Source organism: Myotis davidii, unplaced genomic scaffold (assembly GCF_000327345.1).
Source record: "Myotis davidii unplaced genomic scaffold, ASM32734v1 scaffold332, whole genome shotgun sequence".
NCBI classification, from domain to species: domain Eukaryota; kingdom Metazoa; phylum Chordata; class Mammalia; order Chiroptera; family Vespertilionidae; genus Myotis; species Myotis davidii.
In genome coordinates this window covers 8,053,418-8,070,475 of record NW_006285779.1, presented here as the reverse complement: position 1 = coordinate 8,070,475, position 17,058 = coordinate 8,053,418, and the positions used below count along the sequence as shown (strand labels likewise).

General features: G+C 46.1%; 1 protein-coding gene across 17 annotated transcripts in view; it reads right to left on the bottom strand.

The window, feature by feature from the left end:
• SORBS1 (sorbin and SH3 domain containing 1) overlaps window positions 1–17,058 on the bottom strand; it is a 196,897-nt gene that overhangs the window by 56,121 nt on the left and 123,718 nt on the right. For 9 of the 17 annotated variants that reach the window (XM_015559393.1, XM_006756633.2, XM_006756636.2 and 6 more), the window contains 5 exons: window positions 16,603–16,677; window positions 16,215–16,277; window positions 6,363–6,410; window positions 6,115–6,244; window positions 4,375–4,489 (listed from right to left, as the gene is read on the bottom strand). In XM_015559393.1, the coding sequence (XP_015414879.1) occupies window positions 4,375–4,489; window positions 6,115–6,244; window positions 6,363–6,410; window positions 16,215–16,277; window positions 16,603–16,677 (431 nt within the window). The remainder of the gene's footprint in view (window positions 1–4,374; window positions 4,490–6,114; window positions 6,245–6,362; window positions 6,411–16,214; window positions 16,278–16,602; window positions 16,678–17,058) is intronic. The other 8 variants (XM_006756639.2, XM_006756643.2, XM_015559396.1 and 5 more) reach the window with 1 other exon arrangement.

Here is a 17,058-nt window from a genome sequence, read left to right as displayed (position 1 = left end):
GTTAAAAATGAATGCCTGGAAAGCAAATCATGTTTCCCCCTAATAAAATGGAGATATGTTCACAGCAGACAAAAGTGTTAGAGGCTCATGGCTTAATTAAATTCCAATTAAATTCATACATGTCTATGTTTCAAAAAACCTTGATAGTCACAAGAGGGGGGGGGGATTTTCCGGTAACAGTACGAAATATGAAATGTACATTTCCCACGGAGGTAGAAAATGGTATGTAAGTAACATCACTCCCTCGGGTCCCAGCACAGGAGGAGGGGCTGCGGGCTGTGGACTCCTCAGTGCGCCTGATCCCAAGCAGCTCCCCTGGACTCGGCTCTCTTAACGTTCAGGCCTTTGCAGCTTGTAGGGATGCTGCACACGTCTCAGGGACCTTCACCCATCTCCTCTTCTCAGATCCTTAGAAGAACCTTTCTATTATTCCTACGTTTGTTTTATCTTTTTGCAAGTATAATAAAAATATTTATTTCCATCAGAAGAACTGTCACTGTGATTTTTTTCCCTACATTTGTTTTAAATTGAGGAAGATATGACAGAGAACGTTCCTTTAACTGAAATTCCCTGACTATACGTTAGTTGAAACCAGAGGGAAATGTCCAGCTTAAAACCTCCCCCATGGTCTTTAGGGACTTGGGCTTAAATCTTGAAGGAGACGCCATGCTCCTCCTCAGGGGGCTCTGTAACCATGTAAAAGAATGGATTCTGTGTCTCTTCAGGGAGATGAGGCCCCGTACCCATACTCTTCAGGAGAAACAGTTAAGGCAGTGGGACATCCTAGGTCCTTATATGATGGGGTTTCATGAAACCTATTTCATGTTTATTATTTTTAGAGACTATTTATAAGCTGCTCTCTGGGAATAGGTTAGGCTTTTTTTTTTTTTTTTAATAAAATGTACCAACTCTTTCAGGAAACTGCCTGAATGCTTTGGTACTTGGTCCTGAAAGAATTAACCCATTTTATCACTGAAGGCTACTGGCAACGTGTCCCATGGCTGAGGTTCACACTGTGCCAAGGACTGAGTCAGGAGGTATGTCGAGCAGCTTGGCCCAGGCAGCAGCCTCGGTCCCTCGAGCTGTCCAGGAAGTGAGCGGTAACACACACAGTGCTGCCGTCTGCGTCTGACTGGGCCATGCGTAACTCAGCTGTCCATCGGTGGTGGGACGGACAAACAGCACAGATCCTCCGGACGCACAGCAGGATCTCGGGACGGCAGGCAGGGCAGGCTTCACAATGCCAGGCTCAGTGCTCCCTGCTGGGGCTCCTCTTTTCCCGGCTGGCAAAACCCTTGGAAAGGGCGGGTGCCTTGCCAGGAAAATGCCTGATTCTCCTCAAGGACAGTTTTGTTGCTTGAATAGGAGCCAGAGACCAGCTTCAACTTTTAATTAAATAGTAATCTGAATGCGGTACGTTCATTGGCACAGCACTTCATAATGTTCAGGGTTCTTTTGTCCAGATTCTTGCCCTCAATCCTCTCACTGATGACCTCAGTTCAGGCCAGATAATACTTCTGGTTGAGATGAAAACACCGAGGTTCAGAAAGGTTAAAGGACCTGCTCCGAAACATGAACTCAGAACTCGATCTTCCAAGTCCGGGTTCTCTTTAGCCACATTGCACTTCTCACACTCCCCACGAGAAGGGGGCGGGCCCACTCAGTTTGCAGATGATACGAAGCTAAAACGGGCCTAAGTGACAGACCTGAAAAGCCAGGGAGGAACTCAAAGTGACCCTCAACTGGGAAGAAACCAAACTGAGAAAATCCCCTCATTGTACACTTGCAAATATAAGTTGTGAAATTACTATGCTAGTGTCTCTCCTTCCCAGTCTTCCCGCAACATCTAACCCAGGGCTTGGCATATAAAAGTTATTCTCTCTGTACTTGTTGAATTGAGTCAAAGTCCTGTAAGGGGCTGGGAGGAAAGAGAAAGGGACAAAGCCTGAAAAGGCTATTCCTGACCAAGCAGGGACTGACCAATATCTCCAATCCCAAGGCCAGAAGAGGAGGAAGTGGATTCGCGCTACGGTCAGACAGGCCAAGCAGTTATGAAGAGCTTCATATGATTTTGCCAAGTAGCTGAGTAGCTCATCAAATCTGTGCGTCTCCTGGTGGGGTTTCTGAAGGTGGTATAGTGTTTTATTTCTCTCGGTGGCTGGCATTTGCTCCAGGGGCAAAGATGAGCTCCAAGGCAGCCTTTACAGTCTGCCATTCAACCCTTCCTGCACACAGCAGATAGGTGTGCCAATGAGGTCGCAACTTAAATCGCCAGGCTTAAGCAGACACGAGTACCTCAAATTAGAAACAAAAGCATGGTTCCCCTACTCTCCCCTCCCTTCCCAAAAAGGAATTGTGTAATCCTGAGAGCAAATTTAGATTCTACACCTGTCACTAGCTAGTACACTCATCCATAGTTAGTGTGTGTGTGTGTGTGTGTGTGTGTGTGTGTGTGTGTGTGTGTGTGTGTGAGCTGGGGGTGGGAGTTTTGTCTTCAAATTCTGGCAAAGCTGATGCGGGATGTTTAAAGGGAAGACTCACACACTGAAACCAACATTTCAACTTTTCTGTTCAAAGATAGGTGAGAAAGAATTCAAACATAAAGGATTAACTTGACTACTGTGAAGAGTGGCTCAAAGATGAGGTTTGACTGAAATTTCTCTCTGAAACGAAGTCTCTGGAGGAAGAGCGCTAAGAGTGGAAGCTCGTAGGTGCAATGCGATGGGCCCTCTGGAGCTTCCGTCCCCCGACAGACAGGATGGGCCTAGTCTGGGCAGACACAGGGGCTTCTGGGTAGGAACACAGATGGTGCTCTGCGATCCATGCGTGTGATCAGGGCAGGTTCCCAAAGAGGGCGCCTATAAGCTACTATGTGTTACTTCTCTGGGTTTGTAAACACATGGAAGATATTTGTAACCACGGTGATATCAAGGAATGAAACAAAACTATGTTATTTTATTCCTAGTTCTGAATTGGTGGTCAAATTATTCGGAACTAAGGAGAGGAGGGGATAACAAAGAAGAAATTTTAGGGGCAAGGCTTTGTGAGAAGTGACCACCTGTAAATAGTAATACTGCCAAACAATGCACCCAAAGGCCTACAGACTCTGAGGCCATTCACGTGCGCTGGTATGTGACGGTGTGTCCTGACTTGTTATTCCAGTGTCAGGAATACACCCAGAGCGCGGCTTTCTCTCCTGGAACACCTGTGGGGAAGGTTACCTAATGAGGTTATCATCTTCTAACACGGAGAGAGCCTCCAGTGAAGGCTGGAGCCACAGGCAACATTCTCCGCTCCTCTCTGAATTTTTTGCTTAAAATAGCTGCAGTGCACAGAAAATGCTGAGGAATGACAATCGGGAGCATTTCTGCAGGCTGCTTTATCCTAATTAAAATTACTGATCCCTTTGTGCTTTCAAAGATGTCAAACTTTTATCTTCGTCAAAGTGAAGTCAATCACTCCTGAAAAACACGTGGCATGGGAGAGGCAGAGGGAGAAGAAGGCGCCCCCACACCTCAGGGGTTACTTGCTCTGTGCTCAGTGTGGTAGCAGCATTTTAATAGAATCCAGTTCCCAGCATGACAGCTCCATCCTGCGGGCCCGGCGGAGGCTGCGGTGGCACGAGCTTTGGAGAATCCCGTTAACCACGATCAGAATCCTGAACCAGCTTTTCAAAGGAAGGATGGATAAAAGGAATTGTGATGGGTAGGTAGGAAACTAATGGGTTTGTACAAATCCTTCCCCGTTTCACAGAAGAGGCCGCTTTTCCAGGGTGGTCTGCTCTGCCCACAGGCCACTTCCCCACTTAGAAGAGATGTGAACCATAAATCAGACTGACTATGAAATTCGTCCTCGATACTGCACGTGTCCGAAAAGGAAGACCTAAAACACATGTTTTAACAGCCTGGGGCTTTCCCCCCTCAAATCACAACATCGTATTAATTACTTAGCTTTTGGTGATGTACTAGTAGTACCTTCTACAAAATTTATGCATGTTCAAATAAGAGGCACTTAAAAACACACACCACAAACTTAGTCCAGTTAGTAATAAGCCTGCCAAATTAATGGTTAGATGTTTAAAAAGAAGACAGCAGCAAAATCAATCTTTATGTTAATAGAAAATTCTAAATTAGTTAGAACCATGCACAAAAAGCGCCAGAAAGCCACAAGACGAGCTTCTTTCAAAGCAGACTCTCAGGGCTTATGTTATGAACACCTGCAAAAATGAAAAGGGTAAAAATACTTCATTTTTTCATTGTCTTCTAAACAAAGCAAGTCTATCTCAAGGAAGAAAGAAGGGGATGCAAGTGCACAATGCATCCGGATCAAAGAACACGACCGGGTGAGACAAAGGGACTTTAATATTCACATTACCATCTTTTCGTTGTTCAGAACGGAAGACCTGCCCGGCTGATACTCGTATATGCTTTTGGGCTCTGCACGGTATTTCCTTGTATCCACTTTCTTATCTGGGGGCTCCCAGTCGTTTCTGTAGAAAGAAAATCCTATTAGAGCTGTTTTCATGAAAACTGGCCTCCAACACGTTCTGACATTGGCTGACTGTAGTCTAATCAAGGAATTATTAAACCCAAAGCATAAAATCGGACTCGGTGCAGAGCATTTAGTTGTCCTGGTTCCCTTCTCAAAACCACCAGTTAAAGCTCTGGGTTTGCTTCACAAAAGGCCTAAGGTACCAGGAACCAGGTACCAGGAAGCAGAGAAGAGAGGGAGGCAGGGAGGGAAGCACAAAGCTTGCTCTGCTCTCCTGAGCTTATCATTCCCCAAACACGCCTGCACTTCCCACTCATGCTCGTGCAGGGAGAGAGGATGCAGGTCCTGGAGCCAGTCAGCTGTGTTTCCAATCCCTGCGACAGTACTTGCTCGCTGGTGATCCAGGCTACACACTTTACCTCTTGCTACCTTAGTTTCCTCATCTGAAAAATGGGGTTGTTGCAAGGATTAAATGAGATAGTGCATGTAAATCACCAGGTCCACAGTAACTATTCCGTAAATATTATTTGCTATTGTAACCGTGGTGTTTCCTATTCCACACTTCACCCCAGTAATCACCCAAATTGCAGCCTTTGGCACACAAATTCGACCGGATCCAGTGGTGGGTTTCAGAGGAGATGAATCCCTGAAAACTGTTTGCAGAGTTTTTATGCCCGCACATGACTGCCTTTGCACTGTGATTATATTTAGTTTTTGCTGCAAGGCAGGGATGATGATTTCTATATGCTTATATTCCCCCACAGCATGTGGTCCCGTCTGCACCCAGAACGCACCCGGTTTGATGAATGCCATTGCAAAGAATTTATAGGCCGACCCAACCTTCCTCTCAAATTCATTATCTAACTCCTGAGGCAGATGCCACTTATGCATGTGTGGGGCTTTCAAAACAGCTATTCAGTTGTCGACGAAGATGGAAAAGGTATGAAGGTGTGAAACTAAGTGTGTTTTTCAGGAAAAATAATTCATTTTGGCAAGAGCTTCTTTTGTGCTGAGAAGCAGTGGGAGGTGGGTGGGACACCAGTCCAGATGGCATAAGAAGGTTGCTCCATGGGCACCGTAACCCAAGGAAAGAATATTGGGTCATTCCATGCGGGCGTCAAGACATGACTAACGTCATCATTACAGCCAATCCACATTGATGTCTCAATAATATGTGCTGTGCAAATAAACTGATATTAAAAAGTGTAACTTCATGTTAAAATTATATTCTCCGCTAAGGGCTCCATCAGTAAACACAGAGAGTATAAAAACACATGACAAAGCTTACAGCTAAGGTTTCTCCTGTGAGAAGGTAAAAAGTGATGAGTTATAGCCAACGTGAATTAAGCCCATACTTGGCCAGGCACTGAGAAATGTTATATGCACTACCTTGTCTTGTCCTTGCAACACCCCTGACAAATGTAAAATGTGTCCCCATTTATAGGTAAGAACATGAACTCTGAAAGAAAAGGTCGCTGCTAACACAGGACAGAGAGGGACTCCAGGTCAGGTCTGCACAACTCCTGGCCCCACGGCTGCTGCCCAGCAGCGAGAGGTGGGACCTGGCTGCCACACTGCGTGGCAGCCTGAAGTCACAGTGGATCGGGGAGGAGGAGCACTTACCTTTCTGGGCCTGATTTCAGGGAGGAAGCGCGGGCCGGGAGGGGAAGTGTGGCTGACCGCTTAACTACCTTCTCACCGTCAATGTAGCTCATCTCACTTTTTGAGCGAGGCACAGAAAGGGGAGATTTTGCTGGGGAAGAAAAGTGGGTACAAAAGACTTAAAACTGGTGAAAGCAGGAATTAGGAAGAGGCTTCCCCTTATCCAATGCGCCCTCTTCCCCCCATGCTCAGGAAATTCTGTCACTTACTATCTTCAGAAAAGGAGTATCGAGGAGAGTACAGATCTGAATCATCATCTAGTGAACAAAACAAAATGCAATCAGGAGAAATCCGGCTGAGGCAGGAGAACGAGCGCCCTGTGCCCTCCTGCCGACGCTGGAAGCAGGGGCTGAGATACCTCCCTGGATGCTCACCCCGAGTCTCTGGTCTAGCCTGCGTGGTCCTCGGAGTCCCCCAGGCCCGCTACTGGGTGGCGTTGTCGGGGAAGAGGTGTGTTTTCTAGTTCCCCACCTCAGCTGTGACCTGTTTTATATGCTAAGGTTCCCTAGTCAATATCATTTAGCAAGCAGGCTCTGCAGCTAAAAGAACATTCGGAGAAAACCCCCATAATCGTATTTTGATTCCACCCCGACCTGGTTCCTCAAGGCACTTTTTTTTCTGGGATATAACACAGCCATGGCAGGTGCGGTTATGCAGTTTGCTCCACAAAGGCGCTGCTCGGGGCAAGTGTCTGGAATAAGTCAGACGCCCAGGGGTTTCTGTAAGTGCGAGATGCCCTCCGAGGGCACGACATGTCCCTAAAGAAGCTGGGCATTGGGCTTTCAGACTTGGGAACCGAGATAAGATCTGAACCCCCGTGCAAGTGGCTGCACTGCACTGACACTGAGACTACAGGCGCACTTACAGGGACAGATTTCACAACTGGGAGTGTCCTGAGAATGTCAGGTATTTGGTCACTATCCCCGCGATGACCCCTCCAAAGTGTTGAAACAGTTGGCCTTTCCCATCCTCTAAGGTCTCGCTAACCCAAACTCAGGATTCGTGAATGTGGACTGAAGACCCAATACCTTCCCTTCAAATCTTAGCAAGTTTACAAAACACGTGAACTAACCTGAAAAGACAAGTCAAAGAATCCAGTACATGTTAATGACTAAGTGTTAATCAAGTCTTTGTCACTATAAAAATCATTTTTAGTCTCAGAGTAGTACAGGTCATAATATTTTGCGCAATGTAAATAAAGCTAAGACAGCTGTTATTGTGAGTTAAGTATTCTGCAAAGGCAGCCTCTCCCCCACCCCCTTCTTACTCCCTTCACCTCTCCCCATTTTTATCTGTCCCAGGACTTCCTCACCGCCTCCGCCCCCGCAAATAAAGAAAAGCCATCAGGTACCCAGTTATTTTGCCCACCTCCTTCCCCATCCCTCTCTCTGCGTTAAGGCTAGGGTTAGTCAACATCAAAGCTGAACAGGCCCAAGGTTCCTTCTGTCAACACAGCCAGGCCTTTCCCTGCGATAAGCTGAGCGGGTGAGTGTCGTTAACTGTTGAGAACAGGCCAGAAGAGATAAAGTGGCATCTGGAAATATGTATTTCGAAGAATTTTGTTTTAAACAGAACTTCTGATTACTGTACTGATAAAATGCTATGATGTCAAAGAAAACTAAAAATCAACCTTGATTGGAGGCATTTGACTGGAAAAATCATGCCTGTCAAATGAAAAATTAGCCTAGTTGGGAACCAATGTACACAGTGCTTAAAATCCAGTCTAGCATTTTAGCTCAAAACTCTGCATCTCTCTGAGCCGTGGAGACTTATAGCCTTTCTGTAACTGGTAACGTGAGGGTTAATTCCTATTACCTGTTCTTGAGGTAAGAAAAAATGGGGAAGAAAAAGGCACTTAAAGATTCAAAGAAAAAATTTTAAAAACCCTGAGATCTTTAAAAATATTTTCTCTCTAGAGCTTTCTAATGTGGATTTCTAGAAGATTTTTTTTCTAGTCCTCACCTGAGGATATTTATTCTTTTTTGTTTGTTAACCTCCTGAGAATATTTTTTCCATTGATTTTTAGAATGGAAAGGAGGGGGAGAGAAAGAGGGAGAGAGGGAGGGAGAGAGAGAGAGAGACAGAGAGAGGTGTTCCTCCCGCATGCACCTTAACCAGGGATTGAACCCACAACCTAGATTTGTGTCCTGACTGGGACTTGAACCTGCAACCTTTTGGTGTATGGGACAATGCAATAGAGCTATCCAGCCAGGGCTAGAAGATTTGTTAACAGAAAATGAGAAATAGTTCTTATAAGATGAAAGGAATAGCTTGGAGTGTTAAACAATTTATGTATTTTGAAAAGCAGAAGTAGGAAAGATGGGGGTGAGGGCAACAGATAAAATGAATGAATGATGTTCTTGAAGCTATTTCTTATTTGGTGCAGGAGGGGAAAGAAACCTTGCCCACCCAGTGGTCATGGGATCCAAGTCTGGCATGTGGATTTCAGTTCATCAAACCTTTAAGAGGGCAAATGAAGTTGTACTAATTCATCTGAATATCCAGGGTACATATAATCTATTCTTTAAATTTTTTGTTAGTCTTGCAAAACGAATGGAAGAAAATTTTACCCGTGCTTATGAGTAAAAATAATAGCAGCTCCCATTATTAAGTGCCTAATAATAGCCAGTAATGTCCTAGTATCACTTAATCTCTGCAATAGGAAATACATAAATATCTCACATACAGACAAGGACATTAAGGCCCAGGGAGGTCAGGAAATGTGCCTGGAGCCTCGCAGTAAGAGACAGAGCACGTCTTTCTGACTCCACTTCCCTGGGCCGCCTCTAAGCCCTGAGCTAGGGATGGGTGCCTTGTTCTGGGTTCATGCTCCCTAGCTGCCCAGTCCTGGGGGAAACTGGCTATTCCTTTTTAATTTATATCATGCAAGAGACAAGGGAGAGTGTTGTTCTGCGACTCAGTCCTGCCCTGCGTCCTGGCCTGCCTCCCAGGCCTTGAGGCCTTTGCTCTGTTTTTCTGCATCGTCCCCTCCCTGGTGACACTTAGGCAAGTTTGCTGCGTTACCCCACCACTCTTCAGTTTTCCTCCTGCTGGTCTCCAGGGACACGGGTAAAACCGAGTCACTGTTGCTACATCTCCCGCTTGCTGCTTCTTGCTCTCCAGGCCTGGCAGGCTAAGTCCACACTGGGGGAGAGGGGTATGAAGTTCAGAATGGTAGTGAATGGGAAAACTGGTTACCTGTCTGTATGGTCTATACACTAGGGTTAGCCAAAAGGAGACAGAGAGAGACAAAGAGGTAGAGAGAGAGAGAGAGAGACAGGGAGAGAGACAGAGACCCATAGAGACACAGAGAGATGGAGAGACAGAGAGTTAAACCACAGTCCAGATAACATTAAATAAAACATTTCTCAAATTGTCCAAGAACATGGACATTGTCAGTGTCTGAAATCCTGCCTTTACTCTTTCTTTAGCGTCTTTTTTTTGTTTTGTTAACCCTCACCTGAGGCTATTTTTCCCATTGCTTTTCAGAGAGTAGAAGGGAAGAAGGGGGAGGGGGGAGAGAGAGGGAGAGAGAGAGAGAGAGAGAGATGTGAGAGAGACACATCAACTGGTTACCTCAGGACGTGTCCCTGACTGGGAATTGAACCCAGGAACCTTGGGTGTGCAGGCCGACACTCGAACCACTGAGCACCACCGGCTTGGGCTCTTCAGGGTTTTTAAAACGATGCCATAGTGGGCTGAGCTGAGCCGGGATCCTGTGATTCTTACTCGTGGTGGAGCCACATGCTGACTGTGCCCCTCAAAGCTGCAAACATCAAACCTTGGCAGCAACGCTCAGAGCTTCCCGTGCCAGCCACTTCCAGGAAGCTCTAACACTGAGGGGATTCACCGGGTGAACAGCTCACTCCAGGGTCCACGGACCCTGCTGGGCTCTGTTGTCCACACACCCGCGACGCCGCTCTGGGCTTTGGCAGTCTGTCCTGCAGGCGCATCTGGGAACAGCTACTCCTTGACACTGCCAGGAGGCACATAATTGCCTTTTCAACCACAGTGACTTTAAAAATGAACTTCTAAAAAAAGACTTTCTTGGAGAATTAATGACAATCTTAAAGACACTGGAAAAAGTGCTAGTTGAGAACGATTGTTCTATAAAAATTATGTAATTGACCAAAATGGGATGGGCCAAAAGCAGTATTTGCATAATCACTTGCCTATATCAATTAAGTTTCAATTTTATGCATTTCTTCGACCTTGAGAAGTTCAAATTATTTCTCAATATCAACAGCTTGTTTTAACAGTCTTTTTCCACTGCTCAAATTAATTCTTTCTCCTACTTTAACCCATACACTTAGGAAGAAAGAGGATAAATGGGTCACATGAGAGGACACACACCTCCAACAAAAAGATTCAAAGAAGAAGAGAGACCTATACAGAGGCAGAGACCACGTCTGGGTGGAGGGAAGAGGAAGAATTTACAAGATAGGAAACGGGGCAAGTTGGTCAGTAGCCCAGGGAGCTTGGGGGGAAGATTCCTCAAGCTGCCTACGTCCCCGTTAAAGGCAATCAAATTTTAAGGGATGAACACAGATCAATACAGGGTGTAGATAGCTATAGAAGACAAATTCGGGGAAAAGTAGAATCTGAAGGAGGGGGAACAGGAAAGGAGTGAAAGCTGGAGAAAGACTCACCACCTCATCTCCTGGGGCAATCCTGGCCCTTGAAGGTGGGAAGTTTTGCGGCGGTCAGACTCCCGTGTTTGTAGGCGGAGGCCTCGGGCAGCTCTAGCTAGGAGAGCAAAGGTGACCGCGGGGAGCGGCTCAGCCCCTCCTCTGGGCAGTACTAGCTGGAGTTTGGGACAGGAGGCACAGATCCTGGCCAGGCATCTTCACAATAGAAGGATTTGCTTGAACTCAAGCAAAATAAGGCTATTCTTAGAAATCCTGTAAGGCCAGCAGGGGATTATTTTAACTCAAATATAGATGTGACTGGGAAAATCAGCCTCCTAAATCCTTGCCTTAGTGCATCCTCATCGAGAATTGAGGGAAAAGCTCAAGGCGACAGACCCGTAGGACATGATGGGTCACTGCGACCTGGGGATGTCTTGGGGATGGTGTCTTAAGTCACTTTGCCAGGAGGTGGCAGTGGCCACGATTCACCTGACAGTGGCGGCAGAGGCCCCGGATAGCAAGGGGACACCACCCCTGGCCGGTGTGGTAGCTCTTCATCCTGACATGGACAAGGGGGTCCTCTCAGGCCATGGACCACGAGGTTTTACTGCTAATTTGGAGGCATCAATTGAAAATATCTTCTATTTTCACCCACAGGATTTTTGAATCTGTATTCCCCACTCTAATTCTATATCCAAACCCCTCAAATTGCGCCAGCGAGTGTCTTCCTCTTCTGGAGGGTGGAAAGGGTGGCATTCCTCCATCCCAGTGGTTCTCAGTCCTGGCCGGTGTCAGGGAGCTTCCCTGACTTCATACTCCCAGGCACCGTCCCGGGAGACACCGGCTCAGCCTGGGAAACATGACTCAGAAGCAGGGCAGGCCCGACGCCTGGAATCAGGCATCAGAGAGACCTTGGGCAAGGGGGCCAACCAAGAACACAGAGCACAGCCGGAGAGGAACGGGAAGCAGCAGAGCAGAACAGAGTGCATAAAAGCCCATGTTTGCTGGGCCCCCGAGACCTGGGTTTGAACCCTGGCGCTGCCACTTACTGTGAGATCTTGCACAAATCACTTAATCTTTCTGAGCCTCACACCCTCTATTGGTAGAATGAGGTTGCTGGGAAGATGAAATGACATGACGACGGTGATGCACTCAGCACGGAGCCTGGTATTTGGTAGGGGCTCCACAGAGGGCAGTGAGGCACAGTCATCGCAGTGGCTATGCTACTATTACTATTAGTTATTAATAGGATTCTGATTGTGAGCTGCTGGGGTGCTGGCCACCACCCTGCTATTTCCTAGAGCAGAAGGGAGGAGGAGGGGAAGGGGTGTTTCGGAAGTGGTTTCTCCACAGCTTGTTCCTCTCGCTCCCGCTTTAGCAGGAAACCCTGGGCAGGATGGCTGAAGACTCCTTCTGGCAGCCCCTCCAGGGTCTGGGTGCAGCAGAGGGTGGGGCGATGCTGGGCTCCATCAACATCCCTGCTCCCCACCCCCACAATCTTTTCTGACTTGCTGGTATCTCAGAGGCAAGGAAAGGACATTTGCTTTTGAGAGAGAGAATGGAGTGTAATTCCCAGGCAAGTAACTCTGGGTCAGAGAGGAAGGAATGATGGGGAGGAAGGGGGTGAAATGAAAGCTTGTTTGTTTGTTTGTTTGTTTTCTTAAAGAAAGTAAAACTCATTTGCTTAGCCTTCTTTGAAAGTTATTCCCAAAGGACTTTTGGTAAATTATTATTTTTTATTAGCTTCCTAAGGACCAGGGAATGTAGTAAAATGACAGGAAATAAGTCTCCCGAATTAATTCTACTCTCCCCAAATTTCCTAGCCCCCTTCTTCCCAACTGCCTCATGAAACAAGGAGGAGCAAACATCACACTGCGCCTGTCCCATAGAGCGCGCTCCAAGATTACAAAGCAATTAGAAGGGGCTGCTCCTTGTTGGAATTTACAGGTTTCTTTAAAAGGATATTTTAAACCTCATTGATTAAGACATGTTAATCTTACTTATCTTCTGAAAGTCTGGCCAGAAGTTTACTTTTGCACCATAGTGAGGGGAAAAAGAAGGTTGCTCAGCCAGCATAAACAAACTTTCATGTGATCCTTTACTATTCGGGAGAACCAGCTTTGAGACACTTGGAAATGTCTTTTTTACACTGTATAAAAAACCAGAATCTAGACAGCGGCGGCAGCTGTAGGCCAGGTTTTGATAGGTTTATTGCAAGTTTCAAATTCTGAATTAAACAAAACAAAAAACCAGCAGCAACAACAGTCTCTCCTCCCCAGGGGATGAACTCTGGAATGAGGGCTCACATCTCTCAGTCAAGCTGTCTATTTTTTATTGCTCATTAAAAACTTGGGGTAGAGCCTCTGTGAGGTGCTAATCTGTCTTTAACACCTTTCCCTGAACGGCATAAATCTTCCCCATGCTGAGAAGGGTGTGCAGGCGCAGGGGCAGGCGCAGGACTGGAGCTGCACCAAGGGCAGGCTGAGGAGGACCTGCTGGGCTCACGGCACAAGCCACAAGACAGAGAATCTCTTACAAGTTACAAAAATTAAAATTAAAAAAAACGATTTTCAAAAGTGATTGAGTCAAACGTTTCACTCACTTGTAAAAAGCCCTCATCTAATTGAATGCATCTGTGCTCTACCTCGGAGGAATCTGTCATCTAGACAGGAGCGTGGGCAAGAGATGAAATCTACCCTATTTTTAAAAGATCTCCAGGGAAGAAGACTTTCTTAGAAATTTGTGTTCAAGTTTAATCATATTGGGTATTATGAATTTTTTCCTTTTTGGTCTTTGAAAATAAAAAAAAATAACGTCTGGCCCTAGCCGGTTTGGTTCTGTGGATAGAGCAGCTGTGGGCAAACTACGGCCCGCGGGCCGGATCCGACCTGTTTGAAATGAATAAAACTAAAAAAAAAAAAGACCATACCCTTTTATGTAACGATGTTTACTTTGAATTTATATTAGTTCACACAAACATTCCATCCATGCTTTTGTTCCGGCCCTCCGGTCCAGTTTAAGAACCCATTGTGGCCCTCGAGTCAAAAAGTTTGCCCACCCCTGGGATAGAGCATTGGCTCAAGGAATGAAAGGTGCCAGCTCAATCCCTGGCCCTGTTCGGGGCACATGCAGGAGGCAACCAATTGATGTTTCTGTCTCTATCCCTCCCCTCCTCCTCTCTTTCTGAAAAACAAAAACAAAACAAAAACAACCAATGGAAAAAATATTCTTAGGTGAGGATTTCTGCTCCTAAATTATAGATGAAGAGTTGTCATGTCATCCCTTATTGTTTAAGCCTTTAGACAGAATAACCCTAGTTCCCCCATGGGCCTGACTTGATGTGTACCAGAGGCAGACGTCACCGTTGGCCAGGGTTGCTAGGTGTGGCAGTGGGTGACGTGGCAGCTCTGGGTGTGAAGCCTGAAACCCTGTCTTCAGACCAACAGCCAGGCTGACCGTGGCAGCTGCTGGCACTGCCTGTGCCAGGCCTACAGCAATTTTCAATGGGCGTTACTGCTTCTTTCACAGCATTCTCCAGGTGCCCCTCCTCTGCCCACAGCTACGGGACAATATGCCTTCAGGCACGGCATGCACTTACTACAGATGTGAACCCTACCTTATTGAGTGGGTTAGGCTCCCAGGCCCAAATAAAGCCAAAATAAAAAAGTCAAAACTACCTTGAAAAAATCCCCTTGTCCTCAGTCAATTGTTTCATAAGCAGTGTTTTTGGCTAGACTCGGTACCCCAAGATAAAAAGACTAGGTTATCTCACACCAAGTAGACTTTTGTTGGCAGTGAGGTGGTCAAAGATTAAAATTCAATCATCAGCTTTTAATTTTTACATCTGCTTTGGTATGGTAGACTTTTCTTTTCATTCAAATTAGGCCCGAGGCATGAAATGGTTGGAAACCAAAGATTATCACAGAAAAACAGGGAGGCCCAAAAGGGAATATGGAGGGGAAGACAGAGAGAAATATCGATGCGAGAGAAACACACTGATTGGTTGCCTTCTGCACACACCCTGACCAGGGCCCAGGCTGGGGAGGAACCTGCAATTGAGGTATGTGCCCTTGACCCAAATTGAACCCGGGACCCTTCAGTCCAAAGGTCGATGCTCTATCCACTGAGCCAAAATGGCTAGGGTGGGAATATGGTCTTTTAACTAAAGCTGTATTTACATCCCAGTGTGTAATCTCATAAATATTAACTGATCAATAAAAGTTTGGTGAATGACTTAATGGATGACCTTACCAATGGTGAGAAGGGCTGTGGGAAGTTTGCTGACCTAATTAGAGCAGAGAAGAACCGAGGTGGTGGCTCACCTTAGAAGACAACTCTGACTCCATGGTCCAAAGCCCTCACTCATCAACACTCGCCAGGTACGCACCGAGGACCTGCTGTGGCCTTTTGGACACATGCTTTTGCAGATGCCACCACGCTGCTCAGAGTACGATGGAGTGGCCTTGCCTGATTCCCTGCCAGATGTGGACTTTTGGGAACAGAGGACTTATCTTATTCATGGCACTAACCTCCGTCCCCAGGACAGGGAATGGCACAAGCAAGGGCTCAACCCTGCCTGAATGGATGAAGGTCAGAGCATCCGACCTCTCGTCCTGGAAGAGCACAGAGGGAAACTTTCTCCTGCATGTCCCATGCTCTTTCCTCTTTCCGGGTCACTCCTCAAAGATCAGACAACCCCTGGGACTAGAATAATTTCCAGGATGTTGCTCTGAACTTGCCTATTAGAACCTTCTTTGACACCTAGACTTTTTGCCCTAGAGAAGACTATCTCTAGGTGTAAGTGTGACTATCCTCCCCAGCATGTCCAAATTTCTAAGCCAGCTCTTTCATGAAATATTTCATAGTTTGGCCAAAGCCTTTATTTTCAAGAAATATCATTTCCCGCCATGATGAATCTCATACCTGGATACCTCTTCGGGAATTCCCTACCAAGGAGCTATACCCTGAGGGTCCATGACAAGAGGGTCCTAGTGATGGAGTTAGTTGCACATACAGGAACTGGGTAACTTTTCTGCTGACAGATGACACATCTACCTCCTGCCCACCAGCCGTAAGACTCAGCTTCCCTGAGTCAATGCCCCGCCACCCACAATACCCTGTGACCACCCCAAGCATAAAGCCCTGGGTGGCTGGATATGGCAGCTTTTCCCAGAGCTCCACATGCTCACAGCATCATAACTAAGGTACACTGGCTAACCCATTCATCATGTAGATTCCAAAGAAATAGGATTAACACACCATCTGGACAGACTCCCATCACACAGTCAGCAAGGAGCAAGACAACACCACATAATGCAAGGTTGGAGGAAGCAAATGATTGGGAGACAGCCCTTAGCCACCAGAAAAAAACCCAGGATGAGAGAGAGGAACAGCACCGGTAAAGGGAGACGCACATGATTTTCCTTTAATTACCTTCAGATTTAGGACTAGGAGTAGATGCAGGAAACTGGTAGGTAGGAGTGTAAGGACTGTCCTCTGTAGCAGAGAGAAGCAGTGGATTTTGAAACGATCCACCATGAGGTGGAGGAACTGACCGATCCCCCACTGACTCTTTCCAATGAGTGATTACCAGTTTAGTGTTATTAAAGCCCGTGGGCATCACACCTAAAACAGGTTAATGTATTAGCGAGGTCTTAGTCATTTTAATATAGCACGTCATGCAAATGAGTGAAATAAAATTTTCGCCAACCAAAAACAACTATAGAAATAAAATCTAAAAGCCAAGTCTCATTCCTATAATGGAACTATAAGAATTAATTTAAGGCTAGCACAACAGATACACTGTCTAAGTTTATGGTACCTTCAGAATTGTGCTGGATTTCAGGAAGTTCAGGGAATTTGTACGTAGGGAAATAAGGGTTTTCTTCAGGAGTGTCTAGGCAGAGGAGCAGGTTTGGGAGAGAGAATAGAGGAAGATACAAATGGAGAGAATGAACGAGTAGGAATCCACACACAATTTAGGCTCCTTGAATTCCGGAACATAAGCTTCACTAGCGATATGAGAGAAATTCACACTGCGTTTAAAAATCCAGTCCTTTTGCCTGAAGTACTGAGACACACCTAAAGAGACCATATCATTTCTTTTCTTTGACAAAGAATTACGTACATATAGGCTCCAGAAAGCAAGAGGCATTTAACACAAAGCGTCAAGTTTTTACCTTTTATAGGCAAAGAATATTAAAGTTTGCTAATAAATAGTATGTAATGAAAACACTATCATAAAATGTTTTGTAAAATAAATCAAACCTCGTGCTGT